At 41.1% G+C, this 20,009-nt stretch overlaps 1 protein-coding gene across 1 annotated transcript in view; it reads left to right on the plus strand.

Annotated features, from left to right (window-relative positions):
* The window catches only part of LOC115653835 (cardiomyopathy-associated protein 5-like), a 62,257-nt gene that overhangs the window by 23,327 nt on the left and 18,921 nt on the right, over positions 1-20,009 (plus strand). Inside the window, exons 5-9 of the mRNA XM_030567526.1 lie at positions 1,689-1,711; positions 4,331-4,452; positions 10,424-10,573; positions 13,281-13,427; positions 18,533-18,680. Coding sequence (XP_030423386.1) covers positions 1,689-1,711; positions 4,331-4,452; positions 10,424-10,573; positions 13,281-13,427; positions 18,533-18,680 — 590 coding nt within the window. The remainder of the gene's footprint in view (positions 1-1,688; positions 1,712-4,330; positions 4,453-10,423; positions 10,574-13,280; positions 13,428-18,532; positions 18,681-20,009) is intronic.

Genomic DNA, 20,009 nt, shown 5'->3' on the forward strand with positions numbered 1-20,009 from the left:
AGTGAGTAGCACTTCCCCCTCTGTGTCAGTACTGACTCAATGCCCATCACAATATCTGGGGATATGTGCCACTAGATATGCCATGTCACAGTTCAGATGTAAAAATGGGTCCCTAACTATGTGTGGTTGTTAAAGATCCCGGTACTGCCAACTCTAGTGGCTTTTCTGCAACTTACATGAATTTGGCTGGGGTTGGACCCAGTCTCTCAATAATGCAAGAGGCTCCAGCCCTCTAGTGAATTGGCGCTCCCTGAGTAGTTGCTGGCCTCACTTGTCTGCCCCCAAGGAAGAATCACCAGTCATCTGCTACAGGCAGAGCCCTCTCCTCCCCTCCCCTGTCCTCCCCACAACATCCTGGAGCCATTCTCATAGCAGACGGGGAGGAAGCTTAAGGGTAAATCTACATGGCAAGGAAAAACCCATGACTGGCCCATGCCAGCTAACTCGAGCTGCGGGGCTGTTTCATGGCTGTATAGACTTCTGGACTTGAACTGCAAACCAGGCTCTAGCATCCTGCAGGGCGGGAGGGCTCCAGTATTTGGGCTCCAACCCAAGTCCAGAAGTCTACACAGCAATGAAATAGCCCCGCAGCCCGAGTGCCATGAGCCTGAGCTGGCTGGCACAGGCCAGCTGCGGGTTTGTCTTTGCTGTGTAGATATGCCCAACGAGTGCAGCAGCTCAGGGTGACTCCATTCCCTCCTCCTGTGAACAGCCCCAAGTGCTTCTCCCCTGGCCTGGAAGGGGGATAAGGGACCCACTGCAGTTGCCCTCGACCTGGGAAGGGGTGCGAGGAAGCTTAGGAGGAGCAGAGATGTAGCTGTGGAGTAGGACTATGAGGATGGGGGTTGGGGAGGCTGAACTGAGATGGGGGGAAAGCTGAGGGCTTCAGAGCTGGGGGAAGTGAACTTGGAGGGGCTGAACTGGTGAGGGCTGGGGGCAAAGCTGATGGGGTTAGGGGCTGGATGAGGCAGAATTAATTGCTGGGCAGGGGCTGGGCAGACATGTAAGTGAGACAAAAAAGCCCTCACAAAATAGTCTCTTTTTTTATTTGAAAAAGGCATGATTTGGAGGGACAATCTCCTAATTTTGGGGGTCTTTAACTCCTGATTTTTGATCTCTTGAGGCTGGCGATGCTGAGATCCTCTGGCCCTTTCTATAAGGAATGGAGGGTTAATCCTGATCTGTTCTGTGTCATCTTTGTGCTGCTAAAGAGACAGCTGAAGATTCCCATGACATGGGAGTATTCCCAGCTCAACTGGTGTAAAGGTCATGGAGCTTTTAAGGGTCAGCAATGTGGAGGCAATTTTGGTCTTGGAATTTGGACCCTAATGTTTTAATGTAGAAATTATATCTCCTGCTGTGAACATAACTTATGATTTGTTTCAGCAAAGTAATTAAGGCTTGTGCTTCAAGTGAAGCACCAGTAATGAAAACCGACTAATCGTGCTTAAAGCTAGGCAGGTGCTTAGGTACCATGCTGATTCATTCATGGCCTTAAAGAGGGGAAAATACTTGGAGACCTAAATTCTCTGCTTGTGCTTATGGGAAAATTTCCAATGAAGTTCATGAAGTGGTGCTTATTTACATCAACAGAAAAGAGCAGACTCGGTCTTGAAATTACTTGCTTTAATATTATGTTGACTTCTGTTTTTTATTGTTAATACATTCTTTTCCCCTTTTTCTATTAGTTATCTAAAGAAATGAATAAAAGGTATATGAAATGTGGTTTAGGTGCATTGTAGTGAATATTAGGAGTAGCATGTTTGGCTGTTTTATTTAATACTTTCTAGCTTTATTGAAAGCATGCTTCCAGTATAAATATCTGCTTTTAAAAACACCACAAATAATAGTCTGGAAAGAAATCTTACACTTGTTACTGTAGCTGACAGCTTTTGAAGGGTTTTGCATGTGTTTTATAATTCATAATTTAAATAATAATAAATATAGCTTTTTTTAAAATGTCAGATCACTTGGAATATTCTGCATAGCCATTCTTAAATAGCTGCTGCTTGTAATTATATAAGAGCATTCTGATGATGCTTAGATTTCTGTCTTAAATACCCTGGTTTGAAGTGTTCGTATTTTACTGGTGTAATTTCCATATGAGATGAAATCTTAATGAAAATCATCCAACATGTCACTTATATGGGTGGAACTGCTGGGATAAATTCAGAGCTAGTATAAATGGTTGCAGCTCTAGTGAAGTTTGAATTTGACTGCTATTTCATCTGTGTTTGTATCCTCCCTCCCTCCCCAAACACACACACCAACAAAACCCCCAAACCCATAATCAAATCCTTATTCCCTATCTGATTTGCCACTGAGGGTTCCATTTAGTGGGACTCATCCTGATGAGAGAAAATTTAATCTTAAAATCATTTGCTATCTGCTAAAATCTGCACATTATCTCTTACTATTATTCATAAAGCCTGAACGCGCAGCCCTTTTGTGCACAGCACTGTTATTGAGTGAAATCCTGGCCCCACTGAAGTCAATGGCAAAACTCCTCTTGAAGTGGGGCCAGGATTTCACTTATTGACTTAAATGGGAGTTATGTACCGATATGCGCCCCATATGATTTATCAATACTGAAGTCAATGATACTTAGTCATGTGCTTAAAGGTATGCATGTGCTTAAAGTGTTCAGTTGGATTGGGGCCTAGATAAATCATATATGGCCAATTCAGGGACATACTGTAAAATAGTAAGTTTTTTTTATAAGGAATATCGGATTGGAAATTTCTGTATGTAAGTAAGGGGTTATTTTTTTAAGTGATGCTCAAAACATCCTTTTACATTTCTCATTTTTCATGAGATTTGTGCTATGAAATCATGTGGCATAAGAACAGCCATACTGGGTCAGACCAAAAGTCCATCTTTCCCAGTATCCTGTCTTCTGACAGTGGCCAATGCCAGGTGCCCCAGAGGGGATGAACAAGTGTCATCAAATGATCCATTCCCTGTCATTTATTCCCAGCTTCTGGCAAAAACAGGGCATGGACACCATCACTGCCCATCCTGGCTGATAGCCATCAATGAACTTATCTAATTCTTTTTTGAACCCTGTTATAGTCTTGGCCTTTGCTTTTTTGACTGTGGCTGCATATTGAGTGGATGTTTTCAGAAAACTATCCACAATGACTCCAAGATCTCTTTCTTGAGTGGTAACAATTAATTTAGACCCCATCATTTTATATCTATAATTGGGATTATGTTTTCCAATGTGCATTACTTTGCATTTATCAACATTGAATTTTATCTGCCATTTTGTTGCCCAGTGACCCAGTTTTGAGAGATCCTTTTGTAGCTCTTCACAGGCTCCCTAGGACTTAGCTGTCTTGAGTAGTTTTGTATCCTCTGCAAATTTTGCCACTTCACTGTTTGCCCCTTTTTCCACATCATTTATGAATATGTTGAATAGCCTTGTCCCAGTACAGACCTCTGTGGGACACCCACTACATTAAAATTGTATACTAACGTAGCGATCTGTCCAATTACTTGTATATTGAAGATTATTGAAAAGTAGGCAAAGCAAAAAATAATTTTCAAGGATTTTTATTGCATGTTATTTACTAGCATTAGCTTACATATTAAAATTAGTTTGTTTTGTGCATGAACTAAATTATTTTAATTGATTGTATCTGATTTACTAAAAAACATTAAGTAAAAGGTTTATATAATGCTGCACGTCTTTCTAAAGAAAATTTATTTTTTATTACATATATCCTGTTAAAACTGTGAACAACTAACAACTTCAGTGTAAAAACAAATAAAGTTGCTTGACTGCTTTGTAAAAGAATTATTTCATTTCCTTGGAGCTGCTTTTGCCTCAGAGTTAAAAATATGTTGCTGTTTTTCATAATGAACCAAGCAAATAAGGGCTAATTGAGTCCAATCCATTTTCCTTTTTCTTTTTTTCTCCTCATCACCAGCTGCTTTACTTTGTCTCCGAAGTCAACTTCCTGTAGATAGATGTAATTTTCTGTAGCCTTTAAATATACAAAGGGACAATGTCAATAAGTTTAAATCCCATATTCTTGAGGGCCTTACTGTGAACTTCATATCTAAACTTTCCCACAGTTCATGAGCGTACAGATTTGTGTAGTTCAACTGGGTTCATCTTTACTGCTAAGATATCCTTGAACTAATTTTAAACATTGTACCCCCTAGTTAATGTCCAAGGTTAGGAAGTTCTCTTCTCTTTGCTTGTTGCTCTTAAATCCATGGGAAATATTCTGAGCAGTGCATGTCACATGTTGTTCATCTTTGAGCTTTGGAAGCTGTGTAATACTACAGGGATTTATTTGGATATATATTTTCTTCCCAATAGGTTACTTTCTGCAATGGATAAATCTCTCTCACTAGAAAAAATGCCCAGTGCATTTTCACTTTTTGACCATTATGCAGACGGTTCAGTGAGAAGTGACCAGAATACCTTAAAATGTGTCACTGGTAAGAATCTATGGGTGCATTCTGTGAAAAATAAACATTTTCGCAAAGCCCTGGAGTTTATAGAAAAGTAAAATTAGAATGTGCTTTGAAAAAAAAAAGTTTAGAGTTGTGAGCCTGTGTAATTAGCAATCAGAGCTGAATTTGAAATGAAGTCTAATTGTGCACAAGTGCTTGGTTTATTGCTGGGCAGGGGAAAAGGTAGCACAGGAGAAAACACTAAAATGTCTTGTTTATTCTAAATTCTAATCACTCTTTACAATACCTGTCCATTCCAAAGTGAAAATCTCATATCCACATAAAGCCTATGTAACACTCTCCATGCTGAGGAAGCCCATGGTGCCCAGGTGTGTGGGGTCACAAATATGGCAGCCATTCAGGGTGTGCTTCTGAACCACCTCCTTGCTGGGGAAGCAGGCCTCTGGAGTGGAGAGAAAAGTTGGGGGTGGACTGAAAAGAGGCCACTGGATGTGTATTTATGTGGATCTAGTGGCTGGAAAACTTATCCACATATGGATATGAAGCAGCAGTGGCTACAGTAGCTGGACCCAGCCCGCTCTCAAGGGCAGTGACTATGGAGGGTAATGGGGTGTATTCCATCTCCCCAGCCCATGCTTAGTTCACAAGCCTGTTTAGTTTAAATTAAAGTCTGTTTAGTTGCACTTTGTGCCATATGTGTGTGTGAATTTTACCTATGAAGATCATCCAGATCTGACCAGCAGTCATGGAAGTTAAGAGAATAAACAAGCCATGTTTGTCTACTGGCCATGGTGTATCAGCTTCATCCATTACTAGCTTTCTTTTCAGTTTTATGATTTCTGAGAACTAACAGCTCAGAATCAGCATAGTTCTTTGCAGCAAGCCACTACTCAGCTTCCCTTCTGTCAGCATCCTGCCAACCATTCTCTTCAACTTTTCAAAACGTATTTTTAAATGTTGTTTCAAGAAATAAGAAAATTAAATGTATTTAGATGTATCAAGGCAATTCTGTATTCAAGTGACGGTCTGCGTACTGGGGCCCTATCCCAACCCAGCCCCATGCCATTGTAGCTTTAAAAAAAAGTAACTTACTAGGAAATCTCTAGCAATTTTTATTAAAGATTTAGACCAAATTTCCTTTGATGCTATTATTCAGTTTATAAACTGACCCTTCCAATCCAGCAGGCAAGTCCCACCTTCCCACTCTGACTGCCAGCTAATGGCAAGGAAGTAACCGATGGAACAGATTTGCTTTGCCTTTGTTTTGTGTTTGCTTTCCACAAACACTTGGATTAAAAACCAGTTAGTTTCCTAAAGTTGCTGAGATCTGCTTTAACCACTGTGTCCAATCAAAGCCAAACAGCACATCCAACCAGGGCTGGATTTGCACTGACAAACTAGGAGGGAGGGGCTCTAGCTCCCATTTCCAGTTCCCAATAACCCAGCTAGCCCCCTCCTATATTTCTCTCCTTCCCTTTTTCCTCCATATAGTCTTTTCCCTTGCTCTTCTGCACTGTTTCTCCACATTCCCTTGAAATTAAACCTGTGATATAAACAGAAGATATCATCTCTTCCTCTTTTTTCTTTTCCTCCATACCTTTTAATGCTCTCTCTCCTTTAGCTCCGTATGCAGTCTAGCCTTTTTCTCTTCCTATCTAATCCTCCTTTTTGTGCTGTCTCTTCTGTGACTTTTGCATTGCTCACCTCCGCTGCATCACTCTATTTTATCTATTTAAAGTACTTATATTAAGCCCATTACTATACCATCTGTAACTGTGCCTCACAGTCTTTATCTATTTATCTTCGCAAGTAGAGTGTTTGCCAAAAAATACACATTCGGGTCGACTGAAAATTTAGCAAATTCATGCTGAATTTACCAAATTCTTTCAGTTGAAAACAAACTGAAATATTTTCGAGTTTTTCAAATCACCAGAAAATTTTTGTTTCAGGTTAATCCAAAGCTAATTTTTTTCTCTGATGTTTTTTCAGCCAACTAGCGGAAAAATATATTCATCCAGCTCTGCTCTCAACACCCCTGAGAGGTAGGGAAGTGCTATTATACTCATTTTACAGTTGGGGAACTGAGCCACAGAGAGGCTAAGTGACTTGCCCAATGTCAGACAGGAAGCCTGTGACAGAACAGGGAATTGAACCAGGCTCTTCCCATCCCAGGTGCCAGAACAACTGGACCATACTTCTTCCACTTCTTTGCCAGTGCACTGACACGGAAATGAAATTTCCTCAGATCTTGATCTTTGAAGTCCTCTCATCACCTGCACACGTGTGTGCGTGCACACACACATGCTCACACACTCTCTCTCTCTCTCTGTATGGTTGATAAAATAGCAAACATAGATTTTTTTTCAGAGTCTTTTCACTCTGTCAGAAAATTCTCCCCAAGAGCTTCCCACCCAGTAACTTTTTCCTTCACCCATTCGTCTCTTCACTTAATCCACTCGCTCAATAAAGGCCTGGGTCCTTAGATAAACCTTGTCAAGTATCAGAGGGGTTACCGTGTTAGTCTGGATCTGTAAAAGCAGCAAAGAATCCTGTGGCACCTTATAGACTAACAGACGTTTTGGAGCATGAGCTTTCGTGGGTGAATACCCACTTCCTCAGATGCACGTCTTTTAGTCTATAAGGTGCCACAGGGTTCTTTGCTGCTTTTATAGATAAACCTTGCAGCATACCCAGAATGTGATCAGATATGTCAGGAAGAATTCCAAGGTCAAGGACATGTCACTGATAAAAACCTGCCACCAGCCCCTGCTGTTTAAACGAGGTTACTGTTTGACTCCAGCACTTCCACTGATTGCCACTTTCTGCCAGGGATACTATGAAAGGAGGGGGAAACTGACCATTCTCCCCATTATACTGACTTTGTGAAAACCGCTCCATGGAATGCTATATGTTTGGGTCGTCTTGGTTTTACTGTGAGCAGAGGGGGTAGAACCAGGGATGAAATAATCTATGCTACAGCTTGTCACTGAAAACTAGAGTTGGTAGAAATTTTTTTGATGGATTATTTTTCCATCAGAAAATGCCATTTCATTGACATAGAAAATTTCCCTGGAAACTTGCTAGGTTTGATTACATTTTATTTCAGGAAAAAAGCCTCGACATGAAGCATTTTGTTAATGTCAGTACATTCCATTTCAACTTTTTCTGAGGGGAATATATCAATATTTTGTTTTGAAATGACTTTTCAATTTGAAATTTAATTCTATATTATAAAAAATAAAGTTGATATTGAAATGAAATATTTTGATTTAATACAAACTAAATGTTTTATAGACTTGAAACAACAATTTTTCAAAAAAATTCATTGGGAAATTTTGAAATTTTTTGTTTTCATTCTAATTTGGAACAGAAACAGATTTGAAAATTGCATCATTTCCCATTAAATGGGAATCCTGGTTTCCATACAACTCTACTGAAAACCCACAATAATTTCTCCACGGGACACTATTAGAAGACAGGCTCTTCTAGATGCAATAAAAAAAACCCAAATCTGGTTTGCATTTAGCAACTAAAGGAATGATTTTTTTCAATGACAGGCAGATGTAATCTTACTGTAGCTCTCTGTATAAATCACAGGAAAACAGCTAGCATCAGCATCTACTTTGTTAATGCCACAGGCGATCATCATCATTAGTCGGAAGATAACTGAAAAGAGCAAAAGCTTTCTGCTTAGATCTTTATAGAATCCATGTAACATGGAAATTTACTGAGTAAATGAAAAAACAGTGTATAGTTTTTGTTCTGTGCAATCAGACTATTTAATGGTGAGATATGATTTTGTCTTCCATTGACTCATAATCCTGAAAAATAACTATCTCATGAGGGCTTGTTCCATTTGGATCAACAGTCAAACTTTTGGGTGCTTGTCTGAGGTTTGTGAAAATCTTAGAGGACTTTGTGACACCCCCAATCAGATCACAAGGTGTCAGATGATATAGGGTTCAAAATCAAAGTATGGCAGCCTTGCAGAGCTCAAACAGAGTTCTATGTCTGCCCCCTGAAAGGATTATCTCCCCACAAAACATCTGTCACCAGATGCTCCTGGTGTGGTGCTCTGTTCTGTTCAATGTTGATATTAATCGGCTGCGTGCATGTGTTCCCTCTGTGTGCTGCCCCAGCTCTGCAGATCGCTGGCACAGCAGACCCCAAGAGAACTCCCAATGACCACAGACTCTAGTAAGGTACAAAGGCACCTAGGCCAGGTTTATTGTCAAACGAAGCACAGTAATAGTTCCCTCTAGACTCTACAGGACATACTATGAATATGTGCCCCCAGCAATGGACTCAGTTCAGTCAGTGGTGGGACTCTCCACTGCCTCCTAGGCTGGACAAAGACACCGCCCCACGGATGCATTCTTATACATAGGTACAAACAAGTTACACATCGCTCCTGACGTATTGAGGTTCAACCCCTCTATGTAGCAAGGTACAACCCCTCTACGTAGTAAGGTGCTGCCTCTCACCTTGTACACGTTGCTTCAAATAAAACAACTCTATCCATCATATTACCCTTTTGGCCCTGTCATTGGGATGGGTCAGCTTGTTCCTTGTTATCTGTGTGGAGTGTACGAGTATGCGAATGTTCTGATATCTGGTGTCCAGTACCTTTTAGGTATGTCTCTTTTTGCAGCATCAGCCCTTTCCTTTCCAGCTTCTATTAGCAGGGCCTGCCTCTGGCTCACAGCCTATCTTTGCTTTATGTTAGCAAAGTCTTACCATTACTTTAGTTCAGGCCTTAGGCCTCCTACCGGGCCTCTGATAAGGGTTTATGTTTCAGGGCCTCATCTTACTACAACACCCCTGGACATCCAGGGAACAGTTCAACATTAGTGAGACTCCAAAGAGTCTCTCTCTGTCCATGCTGTTAAGTTCTGAGCCCTGGAGGGCAGAGCCCACTCAGCATCATGTCCAAGCAGAGTCTGTTCTTCTCTGGGAGCAATGGCCTCTCCCATAGTTCACATCCTTTTTTTTAAAGACCTATTGCTCAGCTGTCACCTCTCCTTCTAGAATTGACAGACTGTACCATCTCTTCATGGTATGGCAGGTACTTTTCCTAGATTCCAAGGAATCTTATCAACTATTTCTGCCCATAGCTGGCAGTGGTGTACATCCACTCCTGCCTCTGAAACCTGGCTCCCTTCTTCAGTAGGTTTCCACTTCCCACTAACTAGCTCTAGTGTAGTATTTCCTATGAACAAGTGTTTCTCTTGTCTTTTTGGTTGGTCTCCTGTTCAGCAGGTGCTGTCCTGTTATAATCTCTCTGTTCAGGGCAAGGCCAGTTCCACACAAATAGGCTCTCCCAAGAGGCAGCTTGTTTCCCTTTCTAATACAGTGCAACCCACAATAGTAACCCTCCTGCTGGGCTTTCTGATCTGACAGCTTAAATTATAAGAGGCACTTTGAGGCTTCAGCAGAATTTATGCCTCAGAGTGCACTACAAAGTAGTAGATGCCTGAGCATGTGGACTCACTCTCTTCTATTAAGGTTAATAGACCTCATGGGGAAAGGGCAGGGGAAGGGATGATGCCCATGACATTTTACTACACTGCAGTACATACCTGATACCTTTAAGTTTTAAAGGTATCACTGAACTCAATGGTGGAACGCAGGTTCCCATATCACCGAAGGGCAGATAGAGGCAGCCTGTATCTATTGATATCTAGATTGGGAAAAAGCAAGTTAGTGACCTGGGCACTCCTAAGGCTGACCGGACTCCTGACTGGTGGGGAAGGTCCCACTTTACCATTCTCTGAAGAGGATGCTTGTAGCTAGTTGAAAGGAAGCTTATTGTCCTTATTCAGTCATTTGAAATGGTCCCCCTATTTTTTATTTTAATGAATCCTTAACTGGCTGTCATCTCAAGTATTCATAGTTAAGGGAAAATAAACCATTTGGTTGCCTCATGACATGCATAACTGGAGTTGATGTGGTTCAATATAAGCAGTATAAATAACTACCAAAGTCTATCTTCCAGTTCCACAGACTCCAAAATTGCTACCTCAGGAACCAAACTCTGCTACAAGCACATCAATTGCAATCTATTGGACTGTGAGTGAAGGAGACATCATTGATTGCTTCCAGGTGTACTGCATGGAGGAGCCTCAACCGAACAAAGTTCAAAGTGGTATGTGACTTTTGAACTTGCATCTCACCAACATTAGTTCAGCATTTCAAATAAAATTATATCTAAAATGATCCTTAAAAATGTGGCTATTGCTATAAAAAGGGGAAGAGCACAATATGACTGATCCTGAAGAGTTAATATTAACAATAGTAAGGACAGATACAGATCTCCACCTCTGAAAATCAGGTGCCTGCTTATGAATTTAGGGGTCTGGATTTATGCTCCCAAGTTGGAAAAATGTGTTCGGTGGTAACAAAGCAGGAAAAACTCAGCAAAAATGCAACATTTCAACACGCAGGTGCAGATTTTTCAAAATGGCACAAAAATATTTTACTTTTTAAATATGTGAATTTGAGGTGCAATAAAGAAGTTTGTACAGTAAAAAAACAGACTAGTAATAAGAATTATTTAAAGTATTGGAATGTTGCTTAAACATTTTTTAAAGATGTGCAGTGAATTAAATTCCTTTCTGAGAGATTTTAGTTACACAAGACAGAAATGAAGCCAAGATTCACAACTGTTTACAGCTGACATATTACAAAAAATTTGGGGTCCAGTCCCTCAAAGCATTGAGTGCTCTGATATCCATTTGACTTCAATGGGAGCTGAGGGCACTCAGCACTAGGGCTGATCTAAGAGTTAATCAGAACTTTTTTTCAGTGGAAAATTGGGTTTCCAATTAAACAAAATCTTCCAAATAAAATGTCTGCTTTCAGGAGCAGTGTTGTAGCCATGTTGGTCCCAGGATATTAGAGACACAAAATGGGTGAGGTAATATATTTTATTGGCTCAACTTCTGTTGGAGAGAGAGAGACACACACACACAAGCTTTTCTTCTTCTTCAGAAAGTAGGTTAAAAGCTTTTCTCTCTCTCCAACAGAAGGTCCAGTAAAAGATATTACCTCACCCATCTTGTCTTTACTTTTAGGAGAAAATTTCAATATGTAATTGAAAAAACAAATGCCTTCAATGAAAAAGTTTTCAATTTTGGCTGAATGCTAAGATTTTTCTTTTCAAAATAGTGCCACAGTGTCTCATGAGAATTTTAATCTGAGGGCTTGTCTACATCAGAAAGTTGCAGCGCTGGTGAGGGAGTTACAGCGCTGCAACTTTGAAGGTGTACACATCTGCAGGGCATCACCAGCGCTGCAACTCCCTGTTTGCAGCGCTGGCCGTACTCCCGTTTTGTCTCGGGTGTAGAGGATCCATCGCTGGTGATCCAGCGCTGGTAATCCAATGTAGACACTTACCAGCGCTTTTCTTGACCTCCGTGGAAGGAGGAAGCCTCTGGTAATCAAGCTGGTCTCCTTCCCCGGCTTGCTCTCGCGTTCCCGGAACCCCGAGCAAGCAGGTCTCCTTCCCTGCGGTTTGCAGGGTGGTTCGGGGAACGCGAGAGCAAACCGCGGCGAAGCTGGTCTCCTTTCCCGGTTTGCTCTCTCGTTCCCGGAACCCCGAACAAGCAGGTCTCCTTCCCTGCGGTTTGCAGGGTGGTTCGGAGAACGCGAGAGCAAACCGCGGCGAAGCTGGTCTCCTTTCCCGGTTTGCTCTCTCGTTCCCGGAACCCCGAGCGAGCAGGTCTCCTTCCCTGCGGTTTGCAGGGTGGTTCGGGGAACGCGAGAGCAAACCGCGGCGAAGCTGGTCTCCTTTCCCGGTTTGCTCTCGCGTTCCCGGAACCCCCCTTGAAGCCGCCCAACAGCGCTGCAGTGTGGCCACATCTAACACCACTTGCAGCGCTGGTTGCTGTAAGTGTGGCCACTCTGCAGCGCTGGCCCTATACAGCTGTACTAATACAGCTGTAACAACCAGCGCTGCAAAATTTTAGATGTAGACATGGCCTGAGTGTTTTATACTTACATTCTCCTTTATAGGCCAGGCTCTCTGGTTGGACTGTATCTCCCAGGATGCACCACTGACAGGGATTCCTATGATGCACTCCTTTACTCAGAGGGGAGGAGGAGATGTTTTCCACCCAGAGAGCAGCCATACTACAACTCCTGTGAGGCACTGCAGCACCATTTTAACTGGAAATATTTTGGTTTGTGATAAATTGCCAAAAAGTCAAAATTTTATGTGGAAAGCAAACAAAGTCATTTTTGTCTAAATTTCCTACAGAAAAACGCCCCTCTGTTTCTCAACGATCTCTACTGAATGCCTTGCAAGAAGAACTTAGCACATTTGCCTCTAGTAATCCCTTTGTATCTTAACTTTGCTTTTCTGCCATTTTATTTGAGAGTGAATGGTAAGGAGTTCAAGCAGTTTAAGTGCTAGAAGACCTCCATGTTAATTAGCCAAGGGGGTGCTGAGCTATCTCCACAAATGCAGTGTGCAATAAAAGGCCAACTGGCAATTAAATTTGGTGCCCATCAGTGACGCTTGAACAATTTGTACAGTGTGGGTGCTGAAAGCCATTGAACAAAACTGCAAGCCCTGTATATGGTGGAAACCTCTTCAAGCCAGGGAGTGCCGCTGCATCCATAGTTCCAGCACTGCTAATGACCACAAATAAACCGTCCCATTAGCGCCTTACTTTGCAGAACTCATTTAGTTCTTTCTTGACCATATTTTTGTGGCAAATGTTATGCCTATTCTATATAAGCCCTGATATGATCGACTCCTGTTTGGTCAATATAAGAGACCCTAAACCATACAAATTGTTTCTAACAGGTGTGCATTTCTCTAATGCCCTGAATGTGTGTGTTTGTACTAGCCTTGGTGGAAGAATACAGAGTTACAGTGAAGGAGAGTTACTGCATTCTGGAAGACCTGGAGCCAGATCGCTATTATGGTGTGTGGGTCATGGCTGTGAACTATTCAGGATGTAGCTTACCGAGTCGCAAATCCACTTTCAGAACTGGTAGGTATATTTTGGCATTTAAAGATTAGATCTCAGTTCCTGAGACAGTATTAACTAGACAATGCTATTAGAAATGTAGAGAAGTGTTTCACTAGATAATAGGCAAGTCACATAGTTTCCCTACCTGTAAAATGACTGCAATGTATTTACCACATGTGAAATTTGAGAAAACACAGAATTTAAAATGTCCCCAATCCTAACGTGTACTTGAGGCATTGGAATGAAATTATATTAGTTCAATTTTTGACTCTGTCACACATTCACTGTGTGACTTTGGGAAAGTTGCTCAGTCGCTCTGTGCCTCGGTTTCTCATCTATAAAATGGGGATGATATTGATACTTACTTTTCTCCACCTTTTTTTGTCTTGTCTATTTAAATTGTAACCTCTTTAGGGGGAGGATCTCTTATTATGTGTATGTACAGCACCTAGCACACAGAGGCCCTGAATTTGGCTGGGGATTCTAGGCACTATCATAATACAAATAATAAATTATAATAAAGGCAAGTAATTAGAAAAGTATTATGTATTAGCTTCATTTGACAGATTAGGAAACTGAGGCTCAGAGTTTGTGACTTGCTTTGAGGGCACCATGATCTAGCAGATCAGGCATAGGTTTAGGAATCCTGTGTTCTAATCCATGTTCTGACACTTATTTTACTGGATGACTTTTGTCAGATCATTTAAACTCTGCAGGATGAGGAGGATTATTCAATTTCCCTATTGGTAAAACACGGATAATGATATTTACATGCTTTATAATGAAATAATGTTTATAAAGCACCAAGTATTATTGAGATCGCTTGGTGGAAGCTGTGGCTTTGAGCCCTGTGCTTAATTCACTAGGCCACAAAGTTTTTGGATCCTCCTCCTTGTCATCCTGGAGCATGTTAAGTCATAGTGCATATTTTTTACCAAAGATTTTTGCAAAAAATAACTGGAAAAAAAGTTCAGACTTCCCAAATTTTGTGAAAACACGCAGTTTTGGGGGTGCGAAATCCTTTACATTTAAATGGCCAAATAATTCACATGAATTTTCACAAAAAATGTTCCACCAGAGTTTTGTCCTGCCCTGATCTCTAACCTCTCTGAATCTGGCTTCTGGCAGCTAAATGTTATTTTTGGCATCAGGCTAAAATGCAAACTAGTTGTTCCAGCTGGAAAGTCAACATACTTCTCACAAAATCTAAAGTTTTTTAAAAGACTAACACTTTGGACTGTTATTTGTTTGATATTGTTTTATTTATGCCTGTCCCTTTTGGAAGCTGGACGATTTTTTTATATGAACTATTCACTCTGCTTCCATCTTTTGGTCACTGCCCATCTACCACTGAAGAGAACTCCCTCTGGAGTCCATTGATGCTACATTTTGTAACGGGCTAGTGGTAATGTTGTATAATGGAAGATACTATATCACCCTGCGCTCTCAAACACCTAGGGACAGCAAAATTATCACAGATACGTTGGAGAACTAGTTTCTATTATCAGTTCAGGGAACGACTGCTAGGTCACAAGATTGGAATATTCAGATTCTTTAAATCAGTGGTTTTCAACCTATGGTCCGCAGACCCTTGGGGGGTCCGCAGACTATGTCTAAGATTTCCAAACAGGTCCATTCACAATTTTGTATGGGTCTGCAAATGATTCCAGTCTATCTTGACACTTAGGCAAGTTTGCATTTATGATATATGGTCCCTTATACCAAAAATCACAACAACATTCAGGTTACTCCCACTCCCAAAGGACCAGTCATTTACCCTAGGACAATTGCACTTTAGATCTTACACCTATAATAAACTAACTAAAGATGTATAAACTAAGAAAAAGCAAAGAGAGGTATTCCCAATATTAAAGCAAATAAACATACACACACACAAATGAGTTACAGCCTAGGGCTAACACAGACTAAGCAACTGCGGATCCCTTGCTTACGCTTAGAAATCTTTGACCTTCAGAGTTCAAACAGCATAGAGAGTTTCTTTGTGTTAGGGATTTTTATTGCCTTCTCCCCCAAGTTCAAGATGATGGGATGAGTTCACACATTCGCCTCCTCTTCATGGGGGTGAGGGAGGAATAGTATTAACAAAGTCTTTGTTCTTTGATGTTTCACAATGTCTTATTTGGTTACAATGGGCCTTCTTGATGGGCAGGACCTAACACCTTCTGTAGGAAGCCAGCATTTTACATTAATTAATGTTTCATTCTTGTTTGATTTATACAATTACAGAGGATTACAATGCAAACCCTTACTATAACCTTATAACGGGATTCAGATGTTATAAATGAGATGAATACATGCAACTTCCTACAAGCATTTCACAAAGTCTAAACATGAAACACATTTTTATAACCGTAATACCTATTTTAACAATACTAACACACAGGTGAGCCAGACTGATTCCCAGCTATATATTGGTCAGTCTTCAGTTGAGGCCTTTGGGCCTTGGTATGAGCTGGGACCTGGTCTGCCAACATCACTCTGTTGCACAGTTTAATTCATAAAGTCATGGGAGTAAAAAAAAAGACAAAATGGCCAAGAACTTAAAAATTGGATAGTAACAGACTGCATGATTCAGCCTTATGATATTCAGAATAAAAAGAGCTCTCAACCCTGCTTGTACCTGCTTCCATCACTTCACACTAACTCTACAGACATTTTAGGTTTCAGAGTGACACTCAGAGTGACAATTATTTCCTCCTTGAAAGCTGTGGAAAACAGGCTGAGCCTTATAACATCCTGAGGGTCACCAAACCTGGTCTGTTGTGGGACACGACGTGGAACAGATAATCAGCTGGTATAAGGTGACATGGCTTCATTGACATTCATGGAGCCACACAGAGTTACAACAGCTAAGGATCAGGCCCATTGACTTCTCGTTTTGGCATGACGCTTCCCAGGGTACCACCACCTGTCCTTAGAATGAAGCAGTCTTGTCTGTGCCTGCTGTGGATCCACAAGCCTCTGGCATCACAAACACTACTTTCCAGTCCCCCCACCCCTCTGCCCTCACTTTACAAGTTACTGATAGGTGCTCTCCAACCCCCGAGTCCTCTGATAATTCCCTGAAACGTCCAGCCCCTTATCTCATAGACTTTAAGGTCAGAAGGGACCATTATGATCTTCTAGTCTGACCTCCTGCACAACGCAGGCCACACAGTCTCATCCACCCACTCCTGTGTCAAACCCCTGACCTATGTCTGAGTTATTGAAGTTCTCAACTTGTGGCTTAAAGACTTCAAGGTGCAGAGACTCCTCCAGCAAGTGACCCATGTCCCACGCTGCAGAGGAAGGCAAAACCCCCCCAGGGTCTCTGTCAATCTGCCCTGGAGGAAAATTCCTTCCTGACCCCAAATATGGTGATCAGCTAAACCCTGAGCATATGGGCAAGACTCACCAGCCAGACACCCAGGAAAGAATTCTCTGTAGTAACTCAGTTCCCACCCCATCTAACATCCCATCACAGGCCATTGGCCATATTTACTGCTAATAGTCAAAGATCAATTAATTGCCAAAATTAGGCTATCCCATCATACCATCCCTTCCATAAACTTATCAAGCTTAGTTTTGAAGCCAGATATGTCTTTTGCCTCCACTGCCTCCCCTTGGAAGGCTATTCCAGAACTTCACTCCTCTGATGGTTAGAAACCTTCATCTAATTTCAAGTCTAAACTTCCTGATGGCCAGTTTATATCCATTTGTGCAATATTACTAGTATTACCTGCTGTTCTCAAAGAAATAGTTCACACCAGCTTGCAAGATTCAGCGCAGGATCACCACATTGCTTAACATCACAGCACTTAGCCTTGTTTTCACTGTAAATATAACTATGTTTATTATCAAAGAACAGAAATCCCAGTAATATTATTTTAGGGACTGATATTAATATTATCCCAGAAGTGTTAAATTCAGATCTTGGTAGGCTCACATGATGCCAGTACTTCACGTAGTGGAGAAAAGTTTGCAGAGAGAAACTGAGTGAGTAAACAAAATCACTTTCAGCCTAGAAAATAAGACCTTGAATCTGATAGGCTAATTCAGTACATTATTTCACACAATATTCCTTTGATCACTTGCAATCCATATCCTCCTTGTACATTTTTCTATATATGCAACAGGGTTTGTAATCCTTGAGTTTAGGCCGTAGGGAAGAGAAATGTCGTATTAAATTTTGGTAACTGCATTGCAACAATATACGGGACACAATTAAAGCAGCAGAGTTACCCTTTGCTACTACTCAGTTCTTCTGCATCATATTAATTTTTGTTATACAGTTGATGCAAGGACTGCTGAAGACAGAGCTGTGGTAATCTAGGTATAACCAGACCCTATGCTGCTTCAAGGGTCTATTCCTTAAAGCACCAAAGAAATGAGTGAAAAAAGTGTTTGAGATCATCTAAATCAGTGGTTCTCAAACTTTTTTACTGGTGACCCCTTTCACATAGCAAGCATCTATGTGCAACCCCCCTTACGTAAAAAAGTGTTTTTAATTTATATTTAACACCATTATAAATGCTGGAGGCAAAGTGGGGTTTGAGGGTGGAGGCTGACAGCTCGCGCCCCCCCATGTAATAACCTCGTGACACCCTCACGGGTCCCGACCCCCAGTTTGAGAATCCCTGATCTAAATTAACTTGTTAAGGAAACTCTGAACTGCATGAATTTACATAATGATTTCTCATGGGTTCTTTCTGGAGGGATTGAACTTGGGACCTTCAGCTCCAAAGCATAGGGCACTGTCATTTAAACTACAGAATAAACTGCATGTAATTCTTACTACATTTTTTTTTTGATAATGAGATGGGTAAAGTTAAGTGTTTTTCCTGATTAGCGTGCTCCTCCCCTCCCCATCCCACCTCCTCCCCCCAAAAAAAGATAACAGGGGATGGGAGAACCTTATTTTAGTGGTGTTATTTACAGTTGTTTCCACGCACATTATTTCCATCTGAGGAAAAATGATCTTTCTATGCTAATTTAGTTTATTGTTTTTTTAGGATTGGTGACATATACATTTTGCAGTTGTCATTTCATTTCAATCTGCCGAGCATATATATTGCAGTTGCTGTAACATTCTTCATAGTACAACTAACACATCATTGTGTTCACAGCACCCTCTACCCCCTTACTAAAGGCAGAAGACTGTACTGTATGTTGGGACACTGCCATCATCCGATGGAGCACAGCCAACTCAGAAGCAACAAAGTCTTTCACACTGGAGTACTGCAGACAGTACTCTCCTGAAGGAGAGGGTCTCAGGTCAGTCCCTAAGGTTTGAAATGTGGATAGATGAGATTAAATAGAAGTTTCTAGAGCATGGATGATTATATAAGAGATTATTCTGTTTGTCCTGAATTACATAATGAAGAAATCAGCTTCTGGGACAGATGCTAACCTCTGGTATTAGATCGGGGGAAACTAGAAATATCATCATTTTATTCTGCTAAGCTAGTGAACCCATTTACTTCAGACCCAAACCTGAAGTCCTTATGCAGTCTTTACTCAGGAAAAACTTCCATTGAGCTAGTCCTCAGTTGGGAAATAAAAGAGATTAAGGGGCAAATTCTACCTCTTCCTCTTCAGCTATGGAGCCCCCTGCCCCTCCTTCCCAGCAGAACCAGTGTACTTGTGTTACACAGAAAAGGGCCGGGGCTGGGAAGTCTGTATGTTTGCTTAAAAAAGAAAAGAAAGATTTGAGAGACCTGAAAATCTGTTGTGGGGGGTTCATCACTAGAGCATAGCGGAAGGATTCATTCATGTGATTTCTTTATTAAACACATCACAAGTATTAGTATGCTATTAATATGGAGCTTTCCTATGTTAAATTGTAAGATTTACAATTAGATTGTAAGCTTTCCTAAGACTTGATCCATCAATGAGTTCTGTGTTGGTGACCGCCTGGTGATTTCAATTGAGCTCTATGCTGGCACAGGGATCTGTCTGTGCAAATCATCTTGCTATATCAAAAAAACTTGCATTTTAAGATCCTCAGGGCAGGGACCTAGTTTGCTATGTATTTATGCAGCACCCAGAACAATGGGGCCCCAGATCATGAGTGGGTTCAGATTCTAGATATTCTTGTAATGCAAATAATAATAATTAGTAATGCATGTACTCTAAAAATTACAATAACAGGCATATCCAAATTTTGAGTGCATGCAACTTATAAACCATTTCTCCTAGGAAAATAATAATTAATCATCACTAATAAATAACCTTTCTTACCCCACCCCAGAAAAGGCTCCCCACAGAAAAACAAACCAACTCTTGGACTGGAGCTGGTTTGGAATTTTTTGACAATTTTTTTTTATCAGAAAATGCCAATTTGTTGAAACCAAAACGTTTTGTGACAATGTACTGCTTTTGACTGAACTTTTGGGAAAAGTTTCTCAAGTCCAGAATGGAATTTCAGGAGGTGAAAGGCCCACCCCAGAAGAGTCCAGTGATGTGGTCACTCGCCTGGGATGTCAGAGACCCAGGTTCAAGTCCCTGGACTGAATCAGGCAGAGCAAGGATTTGAACCTGGGTTGCTGATGTCCCACATGACTGTTCTAGCCATTGGATGATTGGCTATTCTGGAGTGGAGCT

Source organism: Gopherus evgoodei, chromosome 6, assembly GCF_007399415.2.
Source record: "Gopherus evgoodei ecotype Sinaloan lineage chromosome 6, rGopEvg1_v1.p, whole genome shotgun sequence".
NCBI lineage: Eukaryota > Metazoa > Chordata > Testudines > Testudinidae > Gopherus > Gopherus evgoodei.